General features: G+C 40.7%; 1 protein-coding gene across 1 annotated transcript in view; it reads right to left on the bottom strand.

Annotated features, from left to right (window-relative positions):
- LOC102820688 (dolichyl-diphosphooligosaccharide--protein glycosyltransferase subunit 1-like) overlaps positions 1 to 26,108 on the bottom strand; it is a 32,246-nt gene that overhangs the window by 2,608 nt on the left and 3,530 nt on the right. The window contains exons 2-8 of the mRNA XM_006870484.1: positions 20,594 to 20,658; positions 15,306 to 15,612; positions 8,698 to 8,907; positions 7,432 to 7,624; positions 5,754 to 5,853; positions 4,447 to 4,585; positions 4,022 to 4,141 (exon numbers count right to left, since the gene is read on the bottom strand). Coding sequence (XP_006870546.1) covers positions 4,022 to 4,141; positions 4,447 to 4,585; positions 5,754 to 5,853; positions 7,432 to 7,624; positions 8,698 to 8,907; positions 15,306 to 15,612; positions 20,594 to 20,658 — 1,134 coding nt within the window. The remainder of the gene's footprint in view (positions 1 to 4,021; positions 4,142 to 4,446; positions 4,586 to 5,753; positions 5,854 to 7,431; positions 7,625 to 8,697; positions 8,908 to 15,305; positions 15,613 to 20,593; positions 20,659 to 26,108) is intronic.

Genomic DNA, 26,108 nt, shown 5'->3' with positions numbered 1-26,108 from the left:
AGGAAGCAAGAAAGTACTCAAAATAATGGCACCGATGTGGGAAAAACAGCCAATTCTGGGACAATTAGAGCTCATTATAGCAGCAGTGGACAATAACCCAGCAGTTAATACAACAAGAACTCATGTATACAAACAAATAATCAGCCAATAAGAAAAGTGTGTCTTTATAACTAATATACGTAAACAGAATCATAGTTTTGCAACCATCATACTAATAACTGGTTCAGGCAAGAATCAACAGTGATAAATGCAAACAGTACGTTTTCGTGGCCTCAAACCAACTGCAAAGAGAATGGTAACTACCATGAAATAAAGACAACTTAATAAAGTGATACAAGTTCACATATTACCATACTGAGACCAAGTCAGATCCCTCATGACTTGAAGCACTAAAGATTATCAATTTGTAATATTCTTACCAAAACTACTTAATCTGAATTTAATCAGGGAGAAATTTAAAATAAACCTAAATTAATAACAGTGTATAAAACTGGACTCTACATTTCAGGTAAAGATCCTTAAAGACAAAAAAAAGCTAAACAACTAACCAAGATTAAAGAAGACTAAATGCAATGCATGACTCAATGAGATTCTGGAGTATGAAAAATAATGGTAAGTCATTATTGGGAAAACTAGCAAAATATGAAAATGAACTGCATGTTAGTTGTTGTTATGAGCCTTTGAGTCGGTTCCGACCCACAGCAACCCGGTACAAGGTTTCCAAGGCTATAAATCTTTACGGGAGCAGAAAGCCTCATCTTTCTCCCACGGAGCAACTGGTAGTTTCAAAAACTGCTTACCTTAAGGTTCGCATCCTGATTTGTAACCACTATGCTATCAGAGCTCCTTAGTTAGTAGTTAACAGTATTTCTATAACGTTGTTGTTGTTATGTGCCATGGAGTCAGTTCCGACTCATAGCGACCCCGCCCTGTACAGGGTTTCCGAGGCTGTAAATCTTTACGGGAGCAGAAAGCCTCATCTTTCTCCCGCAGAACAGCTGGTAGTTTAGAAATGCTGTCCCTGAGGTTCGCAGCCTGATTTGTAACCATACATGCTTAGTATTTCTAAGGTAAAGCACAATGTCTCCAATGTACTTTCAAATGGTTCAGTAAAATAATAATATACATGTAAAAAAAAAATAAAACAAATCAAGTCAAACATTAACTAGCACACAAGAACACTGAAAAGTAAACAAGAATGACTGTTACTATTCTTGCAGTTTCCACAAATGTGGAAACAAAGTTAGCAACCTCACTTGTTTACTGTGTGGGTCTGATCAACGCCTTTGTTCACACTGTCTGTCCCTAAGGAGCCCTGTTGGCACAACGGTTAAGCACTTAGCTACTAACTGAAACGTCAGTGGTTAGAACCCCCCAGGTGATCTGCTCCCGTACAGATTACAGCCTAAAAAACCCTAACAGTTGTACTCCGTCCAATAAGGCTGCCATGCGTCAGAAGCGACTCAATAGCACACAGCAACAACCACACAAACTAGCCACAGCTCCTGCCGATACACATCCTGTTTTTCTCTATCAACAGTCCCCTTTGACTGAATGCTCTTCCTCATCTTTTCTACCTGCCACCTCCTTGGGGAGCCTTTTTGACATTCTATCCACTATAAAAATCACACACTCTGCCCCACTGTGGAAAAAACTTTGGTACGTGACCCTGCAGTCCCACTCCTACATACAGAACCCAAAAAGATCTGAAAGCAGCATGTAAACAGACACATGTGTATCAATGTTCACTGCAGTACTACTATTCACAATAACCAAAGGTGCAAACCAAAACGCCCATCCACTAAAGAATGGAGGAACAAAGTGTGGTACAAATAAACAATGCAACAGTATTCAGCCATAAAGAGGAATGAACTCCTGATGTATGACACAAAGCAAATGAACTATGAGGACATTACACTGAGATAAATGAGATCCAAAAGGACAGAAATGGGCTGTATGATAGCACTTTTATGAAACAAGCAAATATACAGAAACCAAAAGTCATCAGTAGTTGCCAGAACAGGCTAGGAAAGGAAAGAGGTAGTTTTTGCTTGGAATGCATTTTGGGTATGTGTCCTAAGTTACGCATTGCTGTTATAACTGAGATGGCTTTGACAAACAAATTTATTCTTTCACAGTGTAGGAGGCTACAAGTCCAAATTCGGAGCACTTGCTCTGGGGAATGGTCTCCATTTCCTTTCGGCATCTGTAGGCCCACCATTCATTGGAGACCTCCATGGATCTTGACATCAATCTTCCTCTGGATCTAGAAGCTTCACAGTGCAGGGACCCTGGGGTTCCTAGGGATACACTCCACTCCTGGCTCCAGCTTAGTGGTAGTAGGTCCCTCTGAGCTCTACTCACTCTTCTCTCCCTTTATATCTCAAAGGGACTGACTCAAAATACAAGCTAATCCTACAGATTGCATATGACCTCATTAACATCATAGAAAGTCAAGTTTTATAACGCATAGGACAATGACAACAGATCAGAGCTGATCGCATCACATCACATCACGGGGGTGGATTGCACTATAGTAGTGCTCACCATGGAGGGGAGAACTACATCTTAACTGCTAAATCCTGAGAATCCGGGCCCAGCCAACTTGACACTATCACAGTATGGAAAGGATAATGGAATAGTTTGGGGATGGAGAGCAAAACTGGGTACCTAACTTGAAGACTGTAATCAAAGTCACTGAAACGTACATGTAGAAAATGCTGACACATTATATGTTGTTGTATGTATATTAAATAAAAGATTGCTGTTGTTAGGTGCCATCGAGTCGGTTCTGACTCATAGTGACCCTGCATTGGGTCTCCAAGGCTTGAAATCTTTATGGGAGCAGAAAGACTCCTTTCTCCCAAAGAGCAGCTGGTGGGCCTGCACCATGAACCTTTTTGTATGGAGCCACTGCGCTCCCAAATGAAAGATAAATAAAATTCTTCAAAAGCACACCATCCCTGCTGCATAATGTTTCCCTAGTACTTGCCCACCAGAAGCAATCTGCCAGGCTGTATGATGGTGACCTGTCTCTTCCTGTTTCAGTCATCAGGCCTGACATTTCTAGCCAGAGTGCCCAACATGGGGTGTGACGCAGAAAGGCCTCATGAAACTGTAAGGGAGGGATGGCACTCATGTGGCACAATAGTGAATAATTGTTATCAGGACTGACTGTGAGGGTTGGAAATGTAAAGGTAGATGGTTTTGTAGCAAAAGGAGGGGAGTGATTGACTGCAGTCCAGGAGCGGAGGTCCCTGGAACCATCAAGGGAGAAGAGCGGAGTGCAGGACCCTACCCAGAGAAGCAGTGACGCCAGAGATGGAGGTAGAGACAATGACGTGGAGAGATGGAGCACCTGGGGACTCTAGACCCAGAGAGTGAGAGGGGCTGTGTGCTGACAACCGGGAGGGTAGGCGTGCAGGGTATACCCTTTGGTTGGTTGATCATGCACGGAGGGGACTGTAACCACAGCAATGAAACAATATACGATAGGATGAATATAAAACTAATGTTCTACCATGTAAACTATCGCATGATTCACAATAAAACATTTTTTAAAAAACTGTACGGGAGGAACTGTAGAGTCTGCCAAGGAGGAGAGTTGGGAAAAAACAGGCTGCTGACAGGCCAAAACCAAGGTTTCTGCTCAATTCTCAAGTAGTCTCTTCTCAAGCAGTTAGTACAGCAAGAAAGGAGAGAAGCTGCTGGTGACAGAACTATAAGGAGTTTCCCACTTCCAAGTTCAGGTGAATAATAAGAACCAAAAGTCCACCAATTATTCTTTTTTTTCCTATCTCAACTGAGGATCCAAGTGTGCTTCCAAAGTCTTATCACAGCAACCACATTATAACAAGGATTAGAAGAGGCTACGGCAGGGAGGAGTTTTCTAAATGACAGAGTTATGCCCTGTGCTTGTCATGAAGATCAGTGGTTCTCAGTAAAGCTGGTGAGACCCATTATCAAAGGGTACAAAATGATTAGGCAATAAGCCGAAGAACAAAACCAAAAGGTACAGTACCTTTGTGATGGAAAAGTCCAGCCTGACGTAGATGATGACAGTGAAGAACAAGATGTAGAATGCAGCAACCACCAACAGGGGCTCCTGAAGCATGAGGACCTTGTTAAATGTGTAGTGGACCTGGGAGAGGGGGGAACAAGAAAGGCAGACATTTACACATCTATACAGACACAGAAACCTGGAGAGGGGGAACAAGAAAGGCAGACATTTACACATCTATACAGACACAGAAACCTGGGGGGGGTGCACCTTGTCAGGCCTACAATCATTCAAGTTGGCCAAATACAAAACATTCCTTCCCAGTGTACCTGCTGCTCCACCTCTAATCCCAGGGATTGTTGTGGGCTCATACCACTCTCATTCCAAGAAGGAAATATCAGTCACCGGGAAGGAAGCACAGAAAGTAGAACAGTGGAGCCACTTACCACTATGTCCTGAATGTGCTGTTCTACCAAATTTTTCTTGTATGCAACAATCACAGGGCGGCCAAATGTGTCCAGATAGGTATAGTGCAGCTCATCTGGAGCCCGGCTGATGTCATAGGGACTATCAACCTGGATGTTCCTGGGACAGAGAGAAACCAAACACAGTTTCAAATAAACTGCAATGGCAAACGATTTAGGGCTGGAGAATTCCAAGGTTGAGGCAGCATTTTAAGGTCACTAAGCCCTACTTGAGACAGCAGGGAGCACCCTGCTTGCTGAGTACTAGAGCTATTTCTGAAGCTACACTGCTTTTCCCTGCATCCTCCACTTACCAATGCTCAAAATGACTGGTTCCATGTCTTAGGCTCACACAGCTATTATGTGCATTCTACTATGAATTGGAACCAACTTGATGGCATTTACCACCACCACCACCACCAAAGGAGAGCCTCTTGAAGACTTGATGCGCTTCCTCATGAGTTATTCAAAATATTATCACATGACTAAAAATTTCTAATCGGATGTAGTGGACAGGTACTATTTCTGTCTGCCCAGAGCCATTCTTTCTCCTAGAAAACAGTCCACTCTAGAGTTTTGCTTTAAGGAACTGCCCTTACTAGATACGAATGTCCTCCAAAGGAAGAACAATCTCCCTTTAAGTGATCAGTGTGAGCATGTGACAAAGGGAGGTGAAGATACTCCCCTTTAAAATGAATTTAGAACAAAGTGACACAAACACTGAAAACAGGTGTTCAACTCATCTCAAGAGCAGGTACCTCATGAAAGTACCCATGAGTTTCTGCCACTTAAACCCTGGAACACACCCTCGTCTTTTCCAAAGCCTCATTCTTCAACTTAGATTGTGATTTTAAAAGATAGCACTTATCATCCCAATATATTGCCTTTTGTTTAAATTGCCCAGACAACTATTAATCACCATAGAGCCCTAACATGCCATCCTTATTGAACTTGGATGGCATCCTTCTTAAGCACAACATATCAAGAATGGTCTGACATCCATTGTTCTACATTTTTTCTCCTCTTATCCTATTGTAACAGTTCCCAGCAGATTCAGGCCACCATTCTGCCCTACCAAGATGACTACGGATTCTGTCCCACTCATGCACTATGCTTTCAAAGGTTTTATAATAGATGTACTGCCTTCATTTTAGTCTAACTTTTTTTTAATATATCCTCAGAAGTCTGAGTCAAAACTATGTCTTGAGCACCTACTCTGTAACGCTAGGACATAGTCTCCCCTCGGTATAGGAAAATGGGTTGCAGAGGTAAAGTTCAATCACACATACTTGGCCCCTTCCGGCAAGATGATCTTCACAGTTAGAGAATCTATCACCTGCTCATCAAACACATGGTCCACAAATCTCATCTTCAGTGCATACTGGTCACCTGAAGGATCAAGCAATCAGATGCAGTAATGTGAATAAGGAAAAAACAGAATATAGGACACAGAGAGAAAGAAATACAGGGTTATTAGTATTCTCATCTAAAACAGAGGGGAGGAAGGAGTTACTATTTAAAATCCATGGACAACGAGACTCTAGGGAGACAGGAGGGGGCAGCATGAATCTTGAACCTTTCCTAATTCCCACATAAAAAGGCAGAAAAACTAGTGAGCAAAACCAAAAACCCATGGGCCATATTTCAACAAAAGTTGGTAACAAAGTATCTCTAGAGAGGAGGTAGGGGAGAGAGGAGACAAGACACCAACAGACATAAACCTGCACATTATCAGTGTCGAACAAAGCAGAAGGAAATAATGGAGTGACGGTCCACAGAGCAAAAGAACCCCAAAACAGACAACAGGTATGTACAAGAAGCATGAACTCAAAAGCTAGCTCCTAAAAACTTTAAAGAGCCCACCAGCACTGCCCTTCCAGGACAATGCATACCACAGAGGGAAATTGCTGGAGCACAATAAAAATTAAGCACCTGGAGAAAAGATATGGGAAAGACGGAAACAGAGGCAGGAAAAGTTCAGAAAGGGAGCCATCATTTTCAACATTATACTATCCTCTGGGAAGCAGCGAAGGCTATCCTCCTAAAAGTTTACAGTACAAGTGAGCAACAACAAAATACAAAGGTGGTCCTCCACCTTAAAGTAAGTTATGTAAGAAAAACTGAGAGACCATCCCTAGAGAAAATGACAGTGTGCAAGATATGCCCACAAAACCAATCAGAATGATTACTGTTTCAATACAAGCTAAACATTTAGAAAATGACACAAATCATAGCAGAAATATCAAACAATTTGAAATTCAGAAAAGTAACAGAACTAAAAAAATTAATTAGAAATAAAAAGAAAAAATCATTTCATAAAGAAAGGCTAAAGCAAAAAGTTTATCAGTGAATAAACACAATAGATCATGCATTAAAATTAAATAGGAGCCCCATTTGAAAAGAGAAAGTGCTCCAAAGATTTGAAACAACAAGTTGAAAAAGCATGTTACATACCCAGAACTACTGCCACAACATATTTTAATAGAAATAGTAAACTTTAATGAAAAAAAAAAAAAAAAATCTAGGTAAAAGAACAAGTCTCTTAGAAAAGGGGGGAAATTAGATTACTATCAAGCTTTATGCCAAAAAGAAAATTAAGGAACATATTTAAGATACCCAAGATAAGCCAAAAATTTTATATTCAGCTAAATTAATATTTAAGCAAAAAAGGCACATTTGTTACTAACATACAAGACATTAAGCAAAATCTGTACAGATCATATTATTAAGTATAATACGAATGCATAAACATTTTATCTCCACACCTACGTACATAGCTCTGTCCACTAAAGACAACCCAAGAGCAATAAACATCCCAAGTTCTCAGATCATGGCCTTAAATATAATATCCCACTAAAAGGAACTAGGACTTAAGGAAATGACTGATTCCAAATCTGAGTCAGGAAACACGCAAGCTGAGCCAAGAATGCTCTTCCCCAACCTAGAAGGACTTTGTTGAAGACTGACCCAAATTATAAAGGTACTCATAGCTCGGAAGGTTGTAGCCAACGATATAATGGGTCTTCCATCCACCAAAAAGAGGGAAGCGAGGCCGGATTTCCATCTCCACAGAGTCATCCAAAATAAGGAGGTGGCTGGTGGAAACATTGCCAATTTCATCCCGGTAATAAACATCCTGGGCAGCAGCAGGGAGGATGGTCTGCAAGAGAGTTGACATAGTTCTGAAAATTCTAGGAGAAACAATTCCAAACATACAACAGCTTCTGCATCAAGACCTCCATCAGGGTATTATTTAATTTTAAAAGTAGCCAGACTGCAAATTAAGATACAACAGTCTAACATTCTCCCCCCAAAAATTTCAACATTTCTAGAAATCACATCTACTTCGCAATAAAGCCTAGCAAGTAGACAACTTCTTTTATACAGTAAAGAATCTCAAATACCTTCGGGAAAATTGAAGACTTAGTAAAGAAGATAAAAATGTATTTGCAGGTTATTTTGTAGGAAAGAAAACAAAAAATAGACGAAATTACATCAAATTACAAATTAGTAAGTTTATGAACGCCTCTTGGTGTGCCACTGTAGACAAGCACTGAACTGCTAACCAGTAAGGTCAGTGGTTCAAACCCACCAGCCACTCCTCAGAAAGCCTGTCCAGGGTTACTAGGAGCCAAAACTGACTCAAGGGCACTTAGCAACAAGTTTATGAAAAGCATTTCTCTACCTAATATTCTATTGTTATCTTAAAAATCTAAAAGCATATTCTGAAAATCGGGATTGGGAGGAATGGGGGAGTGTGAAATATAATACCTTTAGTCACACAGTGAATCTTCTCTAAGTAGGATTCCATTTATAAGACAAAAAGATATAAAACTATGTATGTTGTTTTTGCTGTTGAGTGCCGTCAAGGCAGTTCCGACTCACAGCAACCCTGATGCTATGATGGGTTTGAACCACGAATCTTGCAGTTAGCAATCTGGTGGTTTACTCTACAGAAGCAAACAATAATTAAATGCTTTTTAACGACAAGCATTTCAAAGACAAAGAAATATATTAAAATGCCAGCAATACTTGTGTTTGGGTGGTGGTACTACGTGTACAGTTTTTCCTTTGCCTATTATTCAAGTTCTTGTTAAATTCACAGTCTGCTACTCGAATATAAGTCAATCCCAAACAACTACCTACATTCATTCAACTGGTTTTAAAAAACGAGAGAATAGACAGCTATAATAAAGTAACAGTTTCTCACACTGTCCAAGCTGAACACTATACCTTAAAAGAACGGATGGAGGATATTCCACTATCTGGCTGTCTCTGGTAATCATAGCGAGAAAAAGGCCCCTTGAGCACAGCGCCTGTGTGTTTCAAGTCCACATTTTCTTCCACAGCAATATTACCCCAGTGAGAGACTTCGATGACACGTGTCATGCTGGTGATGGTCAGGAAAGGGCTATTGTTCTCGTAGTGTACTTTAAAAGTATCCTAGAGGAAGAAAACAAGTAGTTCACAGCTCTGGCAATAGGGAAATCAACACTAATTTAAACCAAATTGACTGGAGACAACCAATTATTAGCAACAGGAGAATGGTTAAAGTAGGACATAACTAATATATGCAACATTTTAAAAGTATCTTTATTATAAATTTTTAACAACGTACTGAGATGTTCAAGATAATATTGTTAGTTAAAAAATTAGGATAAATTTTTTATTAAGATTACACTCTATAATCTTTATAGCAGCTATAAGAAAATATTTTAAAAGAACGTGAAATGAAATACATAAGAATATCAACACAGAAAACAAGCAGGATTATAGATCTATAGAATCTATAGATTACAGATTGTACTTTCTACTTGCTGTCTTTTACTTTCCAAATCTCTACAATGCACCATCATTCTCTTTCAAATAAATTTATGGAGTTTTTTAGTGAAATAAAATCTTAAATTGTAAATTCTTCTTTGAAAAAAACATGCCCAGAGATGATGACACGAAGAGAGAGAGCAGCTGAGGACTCTAGACTCATGGAAAGAGAAAGGCTATGTGCTGCTGGCCAGGAGACAGGCTTGCAGAAATGTGCCCTTTGGTTGTTTAAATGATTATATATTTTTGAGTACATCCAAAAAAAAAAAACCCAGGGAATAGAAGTAAATACTGTTGAATGATGATGCACATTGGGGATTGTAATCACTGCAATGAAACGAAATACAACAGAGTAAGTTTAAAACCAATGTTCTCCCATGTAAACTATCACTCAATTCACAATAAAAGCTTAGGAAAAAAAACCTCTGCCTAGGAACTGTATCAAATATAACAATGGACAGACTTCTAGTGTGGCACTGTAGGGTCAGCACTGGACTGTGAACCACAGGATCAATTCAAACCTACCAGCTGCTCCTCCGAATCCCTATACAGGATTGATATGAGTTGCAAACTCGACAGCACTTAACAACTCAGTAAGCTAGAAAATAGACTCAAAACTAAGGACAACACAGAGCATTACTGAATTTCTCTACCGAGGAGAACACTTAGCTGAAAAAGTCTCATAGAAGAGACTTTTAAGCTAACATGTATGGCTATCTTATGAGAATTTTGTTGGGAAACTTTACCCTGGCTATCATCCTACAGCCGTGGATCTTTCCCTTGAGACTTCTTTTTGGTCCCCAAACTCAAAGAACAAAGTAAAAGACCAAGATTTGAGTGCTTCAATAATTCCAGAACTGCCATTGTGACACATAATTCTTCATGGAAGAGTAAAGAGAGATGGAAACACTACCGTCAAAAGTGTATAGAGGTGGGGAAATGTTAAGATGCTTGGCTGTCTTTTGAATCTTGGTTTCCCTTGCATACCATTATAAAACAGACACTTGAGGGGGAGAGAAAGAATAGCCAGATATATCACCATAGAAAGCTTGAAAGTCCTATAACTGATTGTTGTTATGTGCTGTGGAGATGGTTCCGACTCATAGCAACCCTATTGTACAGGGTTTCTGAGGCTGTAAATCTTTACAGGAGCAGAGCCTCATCTTTCTCCTGTGGAACAGCTGGTAGTTTCAAACTGCTGAACTTGAGTTTACCAGCCCGATTCGTAACCACTATGCTACCAGAATACCTAAAATGGGCTACAACTTAACCAGTGAAGGAAGCTTCCTAAGGAGCCTCTACATTGCATAAGACCATAGGTGGAATCCTGAACCCTAGCCAGAATCTTCTGAGGTGGGAAATTTCCACTGGAAAGGACAAGCAGACCAGCCTGGAGCTGCCAGAACAGAAGATACGTCTTGAAAGAAAGACCAACAGGAAAAATAAAAACCAGTAACGGCAGTCCGACTGACAAGAACAAGCAAGTTGCTTGCCCAGGAGACACAGAGGCAAGTTATCGGGTCCCCTCAGTGTAAACCCCCTTCCAAGACTAAGACTCAATGGGAATAAATGAGCAGACATGCACTCTGAATGGTGACCACATTGGTCACCGATAAGGGGAAGTGCAGGGAAAACAGCAATAAAGCTGCGAGCTAAGTCCTACCACGTTCAATAGACTCCAGTGAACCCGGGTGAAGACCTGGTTGGCCAGCAGTGTGGCAAGACCTGGGGACTCCTGAGGCCAGAGACAGTGACATAGCCACAGAGGACTAGAGTGGAGAGTGAAGCATTCAGCTGATAAGAGAGAGCATATGCACAAAAACACCCACACTTGCAGATAATACTCACCTGACCTAGTTTCATTCTCATCCCCTCGATACACAGAGTAGACAGGGATAGGTAACTTAGACATTGGCTACCCAAAATGGGGGGACTACAAAGGCAAGAAGTGACTGGTTTACAAGCTTTCAAGAGTGAGCCTAGTTTCAAAAAAAAAGGAAGCCTAGTTCCAGAGGGCGTAGAGGAAGGTAGAATCTCTATTGAGTAGTATCCAATCTGTCTGGGCGGGGCTGATGAAAGGAGATGCGGACAGGTCTCTTGTGGTACAATAGTGAATAATTGCTATCAGGACTGACTGTAAGGGTTGGAATGTAAAGGTATGTTTTGTAACAAAAGGCAGACTTTGCAGTCTAGGAGCAGAGGTCCCTGGAACCATCAATGGAGAAGAGCTGGGTGTGGGGCCCTACCTAGAGAAACAGTGCCGCCAGAGATGGAGGCAGAGGCAATGATGTGGAGAGATGGAGCGGCTGGGGACTCTAGACCTAGAAAGGGAGAGGGGCTGTGTGCTGACAACTAGGCGGAAGGCTTGCAGGGTATATCCTTTGGTTGGCTGATGATGCATGGAGGGGATTGTAACCACGGCAATGAAAACACTATACAATAGGATGAATATTTAAAAATGTATATAGATTGAGTGGGATAGAAAGGAATATTGGAAAACATGATTACAGAAAGCTTGTAAGCCCATCTTCAGCCTATAACTGATTGGAATACCTAAAAGGGTTCTACAACTTGCCCAGTGAAATAGGCCTCTTGCAGAGCCTTTGCAGTGTATAGGACCTTAGGTGGAATCCTGAGCCCCGTCCAGAACCTTCTGAGGTAGGACATCCCCACCAAAAAGGACAAGCAGACAAGCCTGGAACAGCTAGAGCAACAGAAGGTACATCTTGAAAGAAAGATCAGCAGGAAAAAAGCAAAACAAAAATGGCAGTATGACTGGCTACTACAAGAATAAACAAGTTGTTAGCCGGGAAGCCATCAAGGCAAGCGATCAAGTTCCTTCTGGACAAACCCCCTCTAAGACTGAAACGCAAAGGGAATACATGAGCAGGCATATAAGCTTGGTGGCGAGCAGAAGAGGGGGAAAGGCAGCAATGAAGAAATGGACTGAGTTCAACCACATTCCATAGACTCCCACTGACCTGGAGATGAGAGAGAAAAGAGGAAGGGCTGGTTGGTTCATTTGAATATAATTTTTAAATGGCTGCAACAGTACAACAGGGAATTGCTTGAAACTTAAGCTGGATTCAGAAAGGGGCATGGAACAAGGGATACCATTGCTGACGTCAATTATTGGCTGAAAACAGAGAATACCAGAAAGAGAGTTATCAGCTACACAAGACCTCTTTACAATGTTGAACAGCAAAGATAAGAGTTTGAAAACTAAAGTATACCTGACCCAAGCCAAGTTATTTTCAACAGCCTCATATGCATGTAAAAGTTGGACAATGAATAAGGAATACCATAGAAGAACTGATGCATTTGTGTTATAGAGATGAAGAATACTGAAAAGTACCAAGGACTGCCAGAAGAACAAACAAATCTGTGTTGGAAGAAGTACAGCCAGAATGCTCCTTAGGAGCCAGGATAACAAAACTATCTCTCATACTTCAGACATATTATCAAGAAGGACCAGTCCTGCTTGGTAAAGTAGAGTCAGCCAAAAATAGGAAGACCACCCTCAACAAGATGGATGGCACAATGACAGCAGCAATGGGCTCAAGCGTAGTCTGTGGTGCATAGGGTTGCTGTGAATTGGAATCTAAGTGACAGCATCTAACAATGACGAAAGAATATGGAATATGTACCTAACTACCTTCATGAACAATAGCCTCCTTCACCATGAGATGGTGCCCAGCTTCCATTACTAAACATCTGAAAGAATCTTGACGTAAAGGAGAGAAAATGCAGAACAGAATTTCTAATTCTCATGGAATTCAGACTTTGTGGAGCTATGGAAACTAAAGTAACCCCTGAAATCAAAGTCTGCTTAAAACCAAACAATAGATTAACTTAATAAAAACGTCTGCCTCGAGCAATATGCTCTTTTAAGAATTCTCTACATGGGATTAAACTGAGAACAGTCACATGAAAAATTAGGCAGGAACCTTATAGGGCTAGGTTAGGTTAATGACAAAGAAACAAATCAGAAAAGGACAATGAGAATGGTTACACCACTCAAAGAATGTAATCCATGTCAATGAACTATACATGAGAAATTGTTGAATTGGTGTATGTTTTGCTGTAGAGATTCTCAACAACAACAAAATAAATAAAATTTAGGGGAAAAAACCCTTAAAATTTTAAAACCACCAAAATTGATGACCCTAACTAGATATCAAGGAGCTCTGGTAGCGTAGTGGTTACGAATCTGGCTGCAAAACTTAAGGTCCGCAGTTCAAAACTACCAGCTGTTCCGCGGGAGAAAGATGAGGCTTTTTGCTCCCGTAAAGATGTACAGGGTCGCTATGGGTCGGAATCGACTCAACGGCACGCAACAACTAGATATCATATTGACATTTGAGAAAACAGAAAAACTATTTCAAGTAATACTAGAACAAAGCATTTTGATTATATAAACATATAACTTTAGTGACATATATTCTAAACACATATAGAGATGCAAAGAAATCCTAAATGTCTTAAACATCCCCATTTCTTAGGGATGATACTGAAGTACCAAGGATGAAAGGGCTATTTCTGAGGTTTGCTTTAAATACTCCAGCACAGGGGTGGGGAAAGGCTCCAGCAAAGAAAAAGGGAAAAGAGGGCAGCCAAAGCGAATATAGAGTCCTAGTGTGACGCTGGAAGGTGAAACACTGGACTGCAAGGTCAGTGGTTCAAATTCACCAGTCACTCCTCAGAAACCCTATACAAGGTCATTATGAGTCAGAACTGGCTAAACAGCAACAAAGCAAATGTGGTAATATCTTAAATTTTCTGAATCTAAGTGGTAAGTATATGAAAATTATCAGACTATCCTTTCTACTTGTTTATCTGTCTGAAAATTTTCCCATAATTTAAAGAAAAAAATCTCTTTTTAATACCCACTTGACCTGGCTTCAATGGCTGGATGATCATAGCTCAACTAGAAGAAAGAAGAGGAAAAAAAGAGTAATCTGATACAATTTGATGAACTTGACCTACACCTATAGATGGAGCAGCTCAAAAGAGGGAACAAATCTTTACAGCAGGGATCATTCCCAACCCCTTGAAACACAGAGTAGACAGGAATGGGCAACTTGGACGTTGGCTACCCAAAATGAGGGGTACAAAGACAAGAAGTGACTGGCTTACAAGCTTTCAAAGAGGGAGCCTAGATCCAAAGACAGCAGAGGAAGGTAGAATCTCCACTGAGTAGTATCCAATCTGTCTGAGCGGGACTGATGAAAAGAGATGGGGATAGCACTCATGTGGTACAATGGTGAATAATTAACATCAGGACTGACTGTGAGGGTTGAAAATGTAAAGGCAGATGTTTTGTAGAAAAAGGGAAGTGGTTGACTTTGCAGACCAGGAACGGAGGCCCCTGGGACCATCAAATGAGAAAAGCGGAGTGTGGAACTCTACCCAGAGATGGAGGCAGAGACAACGACGTGGAGAGATGGAGTGGCTGGGGACTCTAGACCCAGAAAAGGAAGAGGGACTGTGTGCTCACGACCAAGGGGAAGGCTTGCAGAGTATACCCTTTGGTTAATGTATCGATATATGATAGGATGAATGTAAAGCTATGTTCCCCCATGTAAACACATAACTCACAATAAGACAGTCTAAAAAAAAAATCTTTTCAAGTCTCAATTGCTTCCACCATATTTTAAGAGTTCTACTACCCTTAGCACATCAGACAGCACATCTAGGTTTTGTCTCTAGACCCTTGCTCCTCATATTGCCTCTGCCCAGAATGCCCTGCTTCCTTTTCCACCAACTTACAACCCAAATGCTTCAAAATCCTTCAAAAAAGCTTCTTTAGCTCCCAGCCTCTCTGCATACTCTACACTCCCAACATTAGAAATGTAAACCCTTTGAAGTCACTTCGTAACAGGTTAAAAACTTTGGAGATGATGTTAACAGTGACTTCAGATTTCTACTCCACCTAGCAGCCGATGCCTATTCACTACTAGTCACAGGTGCAGATGGTCTCTGAAGCAGACAGAGATGACTGGACACTGCACCAAACCTACCTGACTATAGGCAGGGATGTCTCTGAAAGGCCCGTAATCCAGGAGATCCTCAGAGCGGGTGGGATTCCCCAGCTTGGTGTAGCTTTCCACATTTCGGGAGGCAAGCTTCACACGCATGCTTTGTGTCTTCGTTGGATAGGGAGAGTAGAAATAATGGTTCCCTTCAAACACTACAAACTGTTTCTCTGATTGGGTGATCTGTGTGGGATAGGGCTGAAGGACATGAGTGTAGACTGTTTCCACAATGACTGAAATCTTGGTCCCAGGATCAAGAGCAAATGGGAGCTTGACCATGAAGAATCTGCCACTAGAAGAAAAGAACAAGGCAAGAGAATTAAAACACTAAGGAAACTGAAAACAGAGCTAACAGAGATGAAACAACATTAGGTTACCTTTAAGAAATCAACTTCAACCTATTATATGTTGTTGTTGTTGTTAAGTGCCTTCGAGTCGGTTCCGACCCATAGCGACCCTGTACAGGGTTTCCGAGGGTGTAAATCTTTACGGGAGTAGAAAGCCTCATCTTTCTCCCGCGGAGCGGCTGGTAGTTTCGAACCACTGACCATAAGGTTCGCAGCCCGATTCGTAACCACTACGCTACCAGAGCTCCTTTCAACCTATTATATAAGCCTTTTAAAACAAATGTCTAGATGCTCATCTCAAAATTCTTTATAATATTAAGAGAATAACAACCTAAATGATCAACAATAAGATTATCAGTTTAAAACATTCTCTTGTCAGCCATTAACAAGATGCTTGGAGTTCTAAGTGTTGTTGCTGTTGAGTTGAGTAGACTCCGACTCATAGTGACCCTGCCTGTACAGGGTTTCTAAGAAGTGGCTGGTGGGTTTGAACTGCCAACCTAGCAATTAGCAAGTCCGATGCTTATGCTACAGTGCTACACCAGGACTCCCTACATATACCATGGAAAAATGTCCATGTCTAATGTGAATAACTGAAATCAGTTTACAAATGACAAAGCATGGTTCCATTTTTAAATGTACATATATAGGTATATGTAAAGAAAATACTTCAATAAATGTTGAACAAAACATTAATAGTATTGTCTCAGGTTAGGAGGAAAAGAATTTTGTTGTTTTGTGTTTTTTCTTCAATTTGTGTTAGAATGAGCTTATCTCACACTCTGAGTCTTATAAGCCAGGAGACTAATTTTTGGTAGAGTCAGAAAGCAATGCTGAAAGAATGAGGGCACTTTAACATGCTTCTACAGTCCTGACAACACTTAACAATGACAACAAACTGTCCTGATAGAGCCTTGCTGTTAAGTGCCGTCAAGTCGGTTCTGACTCATAGCAACCCTGTACAGAGTTTCTGAGGAGAGGCTGGTGAGCTTGAATCGCCAACCTTGTGGTTCAAACGGACCTTGCAGTTCAGTGCATTAACCTGTAGTGACAGGGTCCTACAGAACTTAAATGTCTGTTATTAGTCACACCATTATAGTTAATTTAAAACATTCTTAAATGCTCCCAACACAATTAAATCTTGCCTTGATGACTCACTTCAAACACTCAGGACCTTTCAGAGCTCCAGGGTTACCATGAATATCAATTCCGATTAAAATGCTTACTTGCCAACTAATGAAGGTTTCCAACTGACAAGCGGCAGCAAACAACACAGAGCTCACTATACTAGTGCAGTGCCGTGAATTACTTACTATGGCCCTTCTAGAAATAGTCTATGTGACTCCCACACATGATTGGGTAAGAATAATCAAATAAAGTATCTGTGGTCCACAAAGGGGATTAGAGTTCTGGTATGGCACTGTAGAATAAGTACTGGACTACTAAACCATAAGGTGTAGTCAAACCCACCAGCTGCTCCTCAGAAACCCTATAGAGAGGCACTATGAGTCAGAACTAACTTGATGGCACTTAATAATAGGAAGAAGGGGACTGGACAATCTGCTAATAAGGCAAATGTTGTTGTTGTGTTGTTAAGAGCCATTGAGTCAGGTTCCAACCCATAGCGACCCTGTATAGGGTTTCCAAGGAGCAGCTGGTGAACTTGAACCACAGGCCTCCCAGTTCAAAGTGGACTTTGCAGTCCAGCGCATTAGCAAACAGTGCCACACCAGGACTACAATTAAGGCAAATAAGGTAAGGGGATTGGTCAGTTTTGCCAAACTTAAAAGGGAACCAACCAATCTCAGAATAGGAGTGGAATGTCTCTACCATGTAGACAAAAAGATATAGGAGTGAAACATCCTTTGGACCCAGGATCCTTATGCAGAGAACCTCCTAAACGTTCCCAGAAGACCAGAGAGAGGCAAGACAGCAAGAAGCAACAGCAGAAAAAGGGCAGCAGCTGAACCAGCAGCCAAGTCTGCAACAAACAGCACACTAGGAATCCTGGCCCACGGAATAATGCAATTACAGTGGACATGCTGACTGACCCACAGAACTAAAGAGCTGAACAGTTAACACAAAAGGCCTCCTGGCAGAGTGGGGCGCTGCTCTTCGTGTTTATGGGCAGAGCATGTTTTACAATGAATGGAGCAGGGCAGAGGCCAGGCCCAGAGGCTTATTTGTGAGCACAGTCAAAAATATCCTGACCAAAGAACTATATCCTGAGTTGATCATGTTCCTGAACTATAAAACGTTACTCCTCTAAGTAACCTGTATATCCCATATTGTGAGTGGTGGTGGTGGGCCATGGAGTTGGTTCCAACTCACAGTGACTAAATACAGTTTCTGAGGCTGTACACCCTTACAAGAGCAAAAAGCCTCATATTTCTCCAGAGTGACTGGGAGATTCAAGCTACTGACGCTGCGGTTAGCAACACAACGCATAACCCACTAAGCTACTTTTGTTGTTGTTAAGTGCCATTTAGTGGTCCTTATATTCTGAGTATAGTCTGTGACTTCTGCATGGCTGTTGCAACAAATTATCAAATCCCGGAGTGATGTAGAGAATGTGGTGGGCAGCTGGTGTTAGAATCAGTGAAAAGCTTTGAGAGAAGGCATATCTGACCTCTCCACCTTATAGAGATAAGCTTTGGGCTGATACTGATCCTGATTCTTTCTCCTCCCCCTGAAACTAGACAAGGATGCCTGACAACACCCCTCACACCATTTCTACAATTGGTGGCTACTGAACAGATTTTTTTCTATTTCCTTGCTAGACCTGATGGGAGAACATTCTGTTAAGGATTTGGTTTTGCTTAGTAAGCTAAAGCAATTAATCATTTATTCCAATAGATACCCAGAGAATCCATTTACTGAGAAGTTTTCTTGGCAGAAAGGGGGATGGGTAATAGACACATCTATGCAATGTTTGCACTCAGTTAAAAATAAAATAAATATGCTGTAATGAAGACACAGTCTGAGTTTGGCCATGTTCCACTGATCTCGCAATGAACGAAAAGTGGAAGGCCTAGCTGGTCTAAATTGTAGGAAGATATTATGAATTCCCAAGCCCATGACTACTGACAAAGCCACTGGGGGCTAGAGCTGAGAGTGAAGCACCCAGCTAGTCTGAAGTGCAGAGAAGCATGTGTGAACTCCCAAACTTGCAGCTAATTCCCAACTGACCTAGTCTGGATGGCTGCTGACCAAAACTTAACCAGATGAAGATAAAGACGCTTGATACTGTGAGCAAATGTAAATTGCTACAATTTGATGAACTGGACCTTTGCTTCTGGGTGCAGTTGCTCAAAATTTCAACTGGAATGGAAGGATTCTTCACATCAAGGAATAAGCTTGTTTCCTCAGTGCACTAGGTTACTAGGGAGGGGCAATCTAGACAGTGGCTATCAAAAATGGGGGGGGACTACAAATGCATGAAGTGGCTGGCTTATAAGCTTTCATGAGTGTGCTCAGTTTCACAATAAGGGGTGTTAAGGGGTAGAATCTCCACTGAACAGTTTTCCTCTTCTTCAGATGGATCTGGTGAAAAGGGGGTGGGGATGACCTCCACCCTCTTGGGAATCAACCTAGGGCTGACATTTATTTTGATTCTCCTCTCTTTCCCTGAAGTCAGACAAGGAGATCTGATGCTGTCATTTTAGAATGTATTAAGCATGCCCCAACTCAAGACTGGCCTCTGCCCACTTTGGGCAAGTATTGCAAAGCTCTTTAGCTCCGCCAATAAATACCCAGAGGCCTCCCACTCCACCAAGAGGCCTCCTGCCCAAAGGTGCTCAAGCTCTCTCATTCTGTGGGTCAATAAACCCTCTCTAGTCACTTTGCTCCATGGGTCAGCAAGCCCACCACAGTGAACTTGCTATGTGGGGCAGGAAGCCATTTCTCTACCTCTAGATTCTGCCATGCTTGCTGCCTCTTCTCACCATTTTGTGGCCACTCCAATTTTACAGCTTCTGGGACCTAAGCAGTTCTCAGCAGAGAAACCTTGGGTCCAAATAATACATTCCACTTCTGAATCTCCTTAATGGCACTGAGGTCCCCCCTCTCAAGTCTCAGAAATCCTGCACAGCGTAGCTGTAAGTCAACCAACTAAGTGGCACTTACCAACAACCCAATCATTATGTGTAAGTTACAAGGCCGAGGCTACAAGGGCATATAAAGCCAATTCAGTGCACTACATGCCAACACACAGAATGCTAATAATCGGTGAGAGCTGAGTAATGGGATACATACAATTCCTTACATAATTCTTCTAGCTTTGTGTGTGTGTGTGAACTAAGGTGTACAGACAAGATCATCAGTTTTACATTCAACAATCACATACTTTGTTTCATCTCACTGACTGCAATCCCCTCCATTCAACAGCAGCTACCCCACTTCCTGTTTCCTATTTCCATTCCATCCACTTTCCCATCCCTTCTCAACTCTGTGTTTAAGTAAATGTTGCTCTTTTGATTTTGATTGATTGACCATTCCATGATGAGCCTCCCTTATCAGTGGTGTTGTTGTCCCCCTTATATACCTATTTACTGCTTGGCTAAAAACTGGCCAATGAGGTGAGTTCCTTTCCAGACCTGAAGGGTGGTCGAGGGTCATGGTCTTGGGTTCCTCTAGTTGCCTTTGAATTGATTCTGACTAACAGTGATCCTAAACAAGTACCTTGCAAATGTTCATGTGTGTATATATATATACACAGTCGACCCATACAATAAGCACTGGACTGTAAATCACAAGGTCTGTGGTCCAAGTTCACCAGCTGCTCTGTGGGAAAAAGATGAGTCTTCCTGCCCCTGCAAAGCTTTAAAAGCCTCAGAAACCTTCTACAGAGTTTGAGTCAGAACCAACGGAGTTGAACAAACTACACTATGAGTCAGAACCAACTAGACATCCTGTTTGTAAGCTTACCTTTTACCTTTAATTTTGGTTTCTCGTATTTCCAGGTTGTTTTCTTCCTCATCTTCTCCCTTCACCTACAACAGGACAAAGCAGGTTACTGTTTTTTATATTTCTAGCACTTAAATTTTGAGTCAACAATTAACCAACTGCCTCAAAATATCCACACTAATGTATCTACACTAACCAACACTTTTTTAAAGGGTGAATTCTGGTTTCAGTAATTTTTTTCACTGAAACACAAGAACATTGTCTGTGACTTACTTGTACACTAAGTATGCTACAAAAGCTCTGTTAAATATATATAACGTTTTCCTGAATGATCAAATACATACAAAGATTACACTTCCAAATATACTTCTTAAAGTACTCATACAAGGGTAAGTCATAGGTATTACTGCAAAATCACAGACAGCTTTATTAAACAGTGTCTATTCTGCTGTGCATAAGGTCACAATGGGTCAGTACCAACTCAATGGCACCTAACAAAAACAATACATATGTCAGGAGTCCTGGTGTAGCACTGTGAGCTAATGATCAGACTGCAAAGTCGTTTGAATTGCAAAGTCGGTGGTTCAAGCTCACCAGCTGCTTTGGTCAGAATTGACTTGATGGCACTTAACAACAACAACAACATACATATGTCTATCTATACAGTGTCTAGACTTCAACTTGAAGGCACTTAATAACAACATATGCTTCTGAAGATGGTGTTTTCATCTTTTTAGCCATTACCTGAAGAAGTCTGTACTCTGATTTACACCATGTCAAAACAGCAGTTTTGTCATGCTCCAGGGACTGAAATCATTTACCTTTAATGTTCTTTGAGTTTGGACAACAAAAGGAAATCTGATGGGACAAGATCAGGGCTGCAGAGTGGATGGGGCTATTGCTGTTAAGTGTCATCAAGTCGGTTCTTACTCACAGCAACCTGGCATAGGGTTTCCAAGAAGCAGTTGGTAAATTTGAACCACCGACCTTGTGGTCCAGTGCCTTATCCTACAGTGCCAGTTTGGAGAATGAAAAGAAGCCTGGTAGGACAAGATCAGGGCTGCAGAGGGTGGGGTAAGGTTTCCTAATGAAATTCTCATAGATAAGCCCAAAGCATGAGCAGGTAAATTGCTGAAAAAATTTTCTTGGCACAACTTTTCCTGGAATTTTTTCACCAATACAGTTTTCAATTTTCAATTAAAACTTCTTCCTAATAAGCTCCTATGCCCTTGGAAAAAATCTATCAAGATTACCCTTTGGGATTAAAAAAAAAAAAAAAAAAAGTAACATAACCTTCTAAGCTGACCTCTCTGCTTGAATATACTGTCCCAACAGATCCCCTGTGCAAGCCACTATTTTCACTGGACTCTGCTCTCTGGATTAATATAGAAAATGCAAGACATCTCCAGTTACAATTCATTCCATAAAATCAACTTCATCAGTTACAATCTAGCTTAAAAGATTGATGGAAAGATCAACTCTGATCTTCATGCAATGCTTGAAGCCAAAAGCTTGCTGAGGCCAAGTTAGCTTACAGGTGTTAACCATGAAAGACTCCCAACTTCAGTAGCTACTTTATGAATGGCAGTTCTATGGTCTTCTCCCCACCAGCTTCTATCTTGAGCCAGTATCTTCATTCATCGAGGTTGACCTTCTTTCCTCCACTGGCTCATTTTTGAGGTCTTTCAAACTTTACTTAAAAAGCTTGATCCATCTAAAACATGTAGCTTTATGGGAAATAGCATTCCCATAAACTTGCTGCCAAGGTTCAATGACTTTGGAAGATGTCCACTTGAATTTTGTTAAAAGTTTGATATTAGCCCTGACCTCAAAATCATGTTTTCCATGGCATAAAATGCACTTTTTATCCAAGTGCACCTTAACAAGACTAAGATAAATCTATTACTGAGAGAACTTGTCTGCAGCCATTCACTGATCAGAGCCATGTTTACAAACATTTTGTTCGAAATATAAGCTTCCATGTATTGACGAGAAACCTAGTAGTAATACATTTTGACTCACCCTTGTATATCCTAATTTACAAGTCAAATGTTACTTCACCAGCACAAATTTTAAGTCTCTAGTTGTACATAGTTTCTTTTTAAGGAATGATTGCTTATCTTTAATTATTATTATTCATCCTTGGTTACACAAATAGTCTATGAATTTATTTTATTTAAAATACTACCAATATTACAAAGATGTACTCAATGCCACTTTCCCAAACCATTAGAGATGTGGCAGGTAATCTTTCATGACTTTCTCACATTTGCATTCAAATATGCAGAGAAAGGGATCCTGGTGTGGTACTGTAAGACAGGCAATGGACAACTAACATAAAGGTCAGCAGTTCAATCCCACTTGGGAAACCCTACTTCTTGTTGTTGAGTACCATGAGTAGGTTCCGACTCATACCAAGCCTGTATAGGATTTTCAAGGAGCGGCTAGCGTGTTTGAAACCCTAACCTTGTGATTCAAACGACCTTGCAGTCCAGTGCTTATTCTATAGTCAGTATGAGTCGGAACCAATTCTAAAGCACTTAAACAACAACAGTAACAAAATGAATGTTATTGTCGCTAGGCCCTATGCACAACAGATAGAAAGAAACACTGCTCCATTCTGCTCCAACCTCACACTTGCTATGTTTCAGCCCATTGTTGCTGCCACTGTGTCAATCCGTCAGTCTTCTTTTTCACTGATCCTCTACTTTACCAAAGTACATCCCATGAAGCCTCGCCATGCTGGCTTCTAAAATGCACTCTGGATGTACTTCTTCCAAGACACATTTGTTTGTTCTTTTAGAAGTCCATGGTACTGTCAATAATCTTTGTTAACACCATAATTCAAATGCATCCGTTCTTCTCAGGTGTTCCTTACTCATGGTCCAGTTTTCACATGCATATGAGGATACCATGGCTTGAAACATGCACATTTTAGTCCTCAAACTGACATCTTTACACTTTAAACTTTAAAAAGGACTTTTGCAGATTTGCCCAATGACATTTATTCTAAGTGCTGCTTACTTAAGTGCTGTTTGTGGGTCCAAGTAAAATGAAATCCTTGACAACTTCAATCTTCTCTGCATTTATCTTGACACTGCTTTCTGGTCCAGTCATGAGAATTTTTCTTTTCTTTACATTAAATTATAAGCTATATGAATGCTGTATTGTTTGATCTTTATCAGTGTCTCAAGTCTTCAATTTCAGTACACTTTTATCATCTGCATTATCGCAAGATATGTTCAAGAGTCTTCCTCCAATCCTGATGCCACTTTCTTAATTATGTGGTCAGCATACAGCCTGAATAAATCCAGATTCTCAGATAATTTGCTCAGCATACAGACTGAATAAATATGGTGAAAGAACACAACCCTGACACACATCTTTTCTGATTTTAAGCCACACAGTATCCCACTGCTTCTTGGTCTATATACAGGTTCCTCATGTACACATTTTAATGTTAAGGAATACTTGGTTTTCACAATATTATGTGAACCACATAGTTGAAAGCCTTTGCAGTCAACATCTTTATGGTATTCCCTGCTTTCAGCAAAGACTAATCTGACATCAGAATTGATATTCCTAGTTCCACGTGCTTTTCTCAATCCAGCTTGAATTTCTGGCAGTTTCCTGTTGATGTTCTACTGTAACAAGTGGTGGGGTCTTCCTTTTACGTATATAGATGTTATTCTATCAAAACAACATTGTACTTCAAGACAGATACTGAAATACTTTTCTTGACAATGAATGTGACACGATTCCTCTTGAATTTGTCACTCCCAACATAGTTAACCATATGGCTGTCTGATGTTAAATGGCTAATACCAGTACATTCCAGTTCACTAATGCCTAGGTGTGGCACAGCAGAATAAGCACTGGACTGTGAACCATAAAAGTAAGCAGTTCAAACCCACCAGCAGCTCTCAGAAACCCTATCCAGGGTCATTATGAGTCAAAATAGACTCAATGGCACTTAACAACGTCTAGAACATCAATCTTTATTTCAATGGCACTTAACAACGTCTAGCGCATCAATCTTTATTTATTAATTCTATTTCATTTTTTATGAATTCCATATTTCTGTATTAATACTTTGTACACTCCACATTCTGATTATTAATGGATGCTTGGAGCTATTTTTTTCTAATTCTGAGTCATGCCCCATCAAGAAAGGAAGGTTCCAAAAGTTTTGCTCCACCCATGAGGTCGCTCTTCCTAAGTCATATTTTGTGTGCCTTCCAACTTTAGGGGCTCATCTTCTAGCACAATGTCAGACAATGTTCTGCTATTATTCATAAGGTTTTTAGTAGCTAATCCCTCAGAAAGCATCATACATGACCAAAAACTGCTTTTACAAGCACAAAGAAGTAACACTGTCCAAAGTTCCTAGGGAGTGAGGTATACTGAATAACTTAATATGGACCTGTAAACAAAGTCCTTCATTTTGTGATGTATTATAAATCCTAGCCTCTATGCATGTGGTTCTGATCCTACTTTGGAGTTGTACATAATGTTAACCAGGTAAGATTAGGGTAGAATGCATCTTAAGATGATTTACTAGGTGTGGCTCAAGTCACCATGCTCAGTTTCCTTGAGGGTGTGCTCTCTGTCCAATATATAGAAATGGTCTGGCAAAGTTCTCTCTTACTCTGGATCCTATATGAGGCTGTCTTAGCTGACATTTCTTGAAACTTGAGCCAGCAGCCTGTCATCTGACCTACCAATATATGTGTGTCAGTCCCTGCAGTCATGTAGATTGGGAGAGGCCTCCAGACTAACACTTGACCCATGAGTTTGAGACTAACTGGCCCCCACAACCAAATGAGCTATTTCCCTGACAACCCTTGCAACAAACAACAACCTATTATCTAAACAGATTCAACAGCTTCTGCAGCCTTATGAGTCAGCAGCATCTTATATAACCTGAAAGTTTGACTTGTCTGCTCCTGTAGCCAAGAGAGTAAGAATTTTCGAAGATGGTGCCTGGTCCACAGATCTGGCTAAAAGCAAACAATATCAGAAAGATGTTTACCTGTGCTTTATTAACTACGCAAAGGCTTTCAACTGTGTGGATTATGATACGCTATTGGTAACACTGCAAGAAATGGGTACTCCAGAACACTTAATTGTGCTCATGAGGAACATGTACATAGACCAAGAGACAGTTATTCAAAAATAACAAGGGAACACCGAATGGTTTAAAATCAGTAAAGATATGCACCCGAATTATATTCTTTCGCCACACTTATTCTATCTGTATGCTGAGTAAGTAATCCGAACTCGATTATATGAAGAGCATGGCATCAGGATTGAAGGAAGATTCATTAACAACCTTCAATATGCAGATGTTAAATGCTTGCTAAAAGTGAAGAGGACTTAAAATACTTACTGATGAAGATTAAATACCAGTCTTCAGTATAGGTTGTATCTTAGTGTAAAGAAAAGAACAATCCTCGTTGTCAAAGACTTCATTTTGCTTGGATCCACTATCAACACTATCAAGAATCATGGAAGCAACAGTCAAGAAATCAAATGA

The sequence above is a fragment of the Chrysochloris asiatica genome, unplaced genomic scaffold (assembly GCF_000296735.1).
Source record: "Chrysochloris asiatica unplaced genomic scaffold, ChrAsi1.0 scaffold00142, whole genome shotgun sequence".
NCBI lineage: Eukaryota > Metazoa > Chordata > Mammalia > Afrosoricida > Chrysochloridae > Chrysochloris > Chrysochloris asiatica.
The sequence above is the reverse complement of the archived record's forward strand: the minus strand, read 5'-3'. Positions and strand labels throughout refer to the sequence as shown.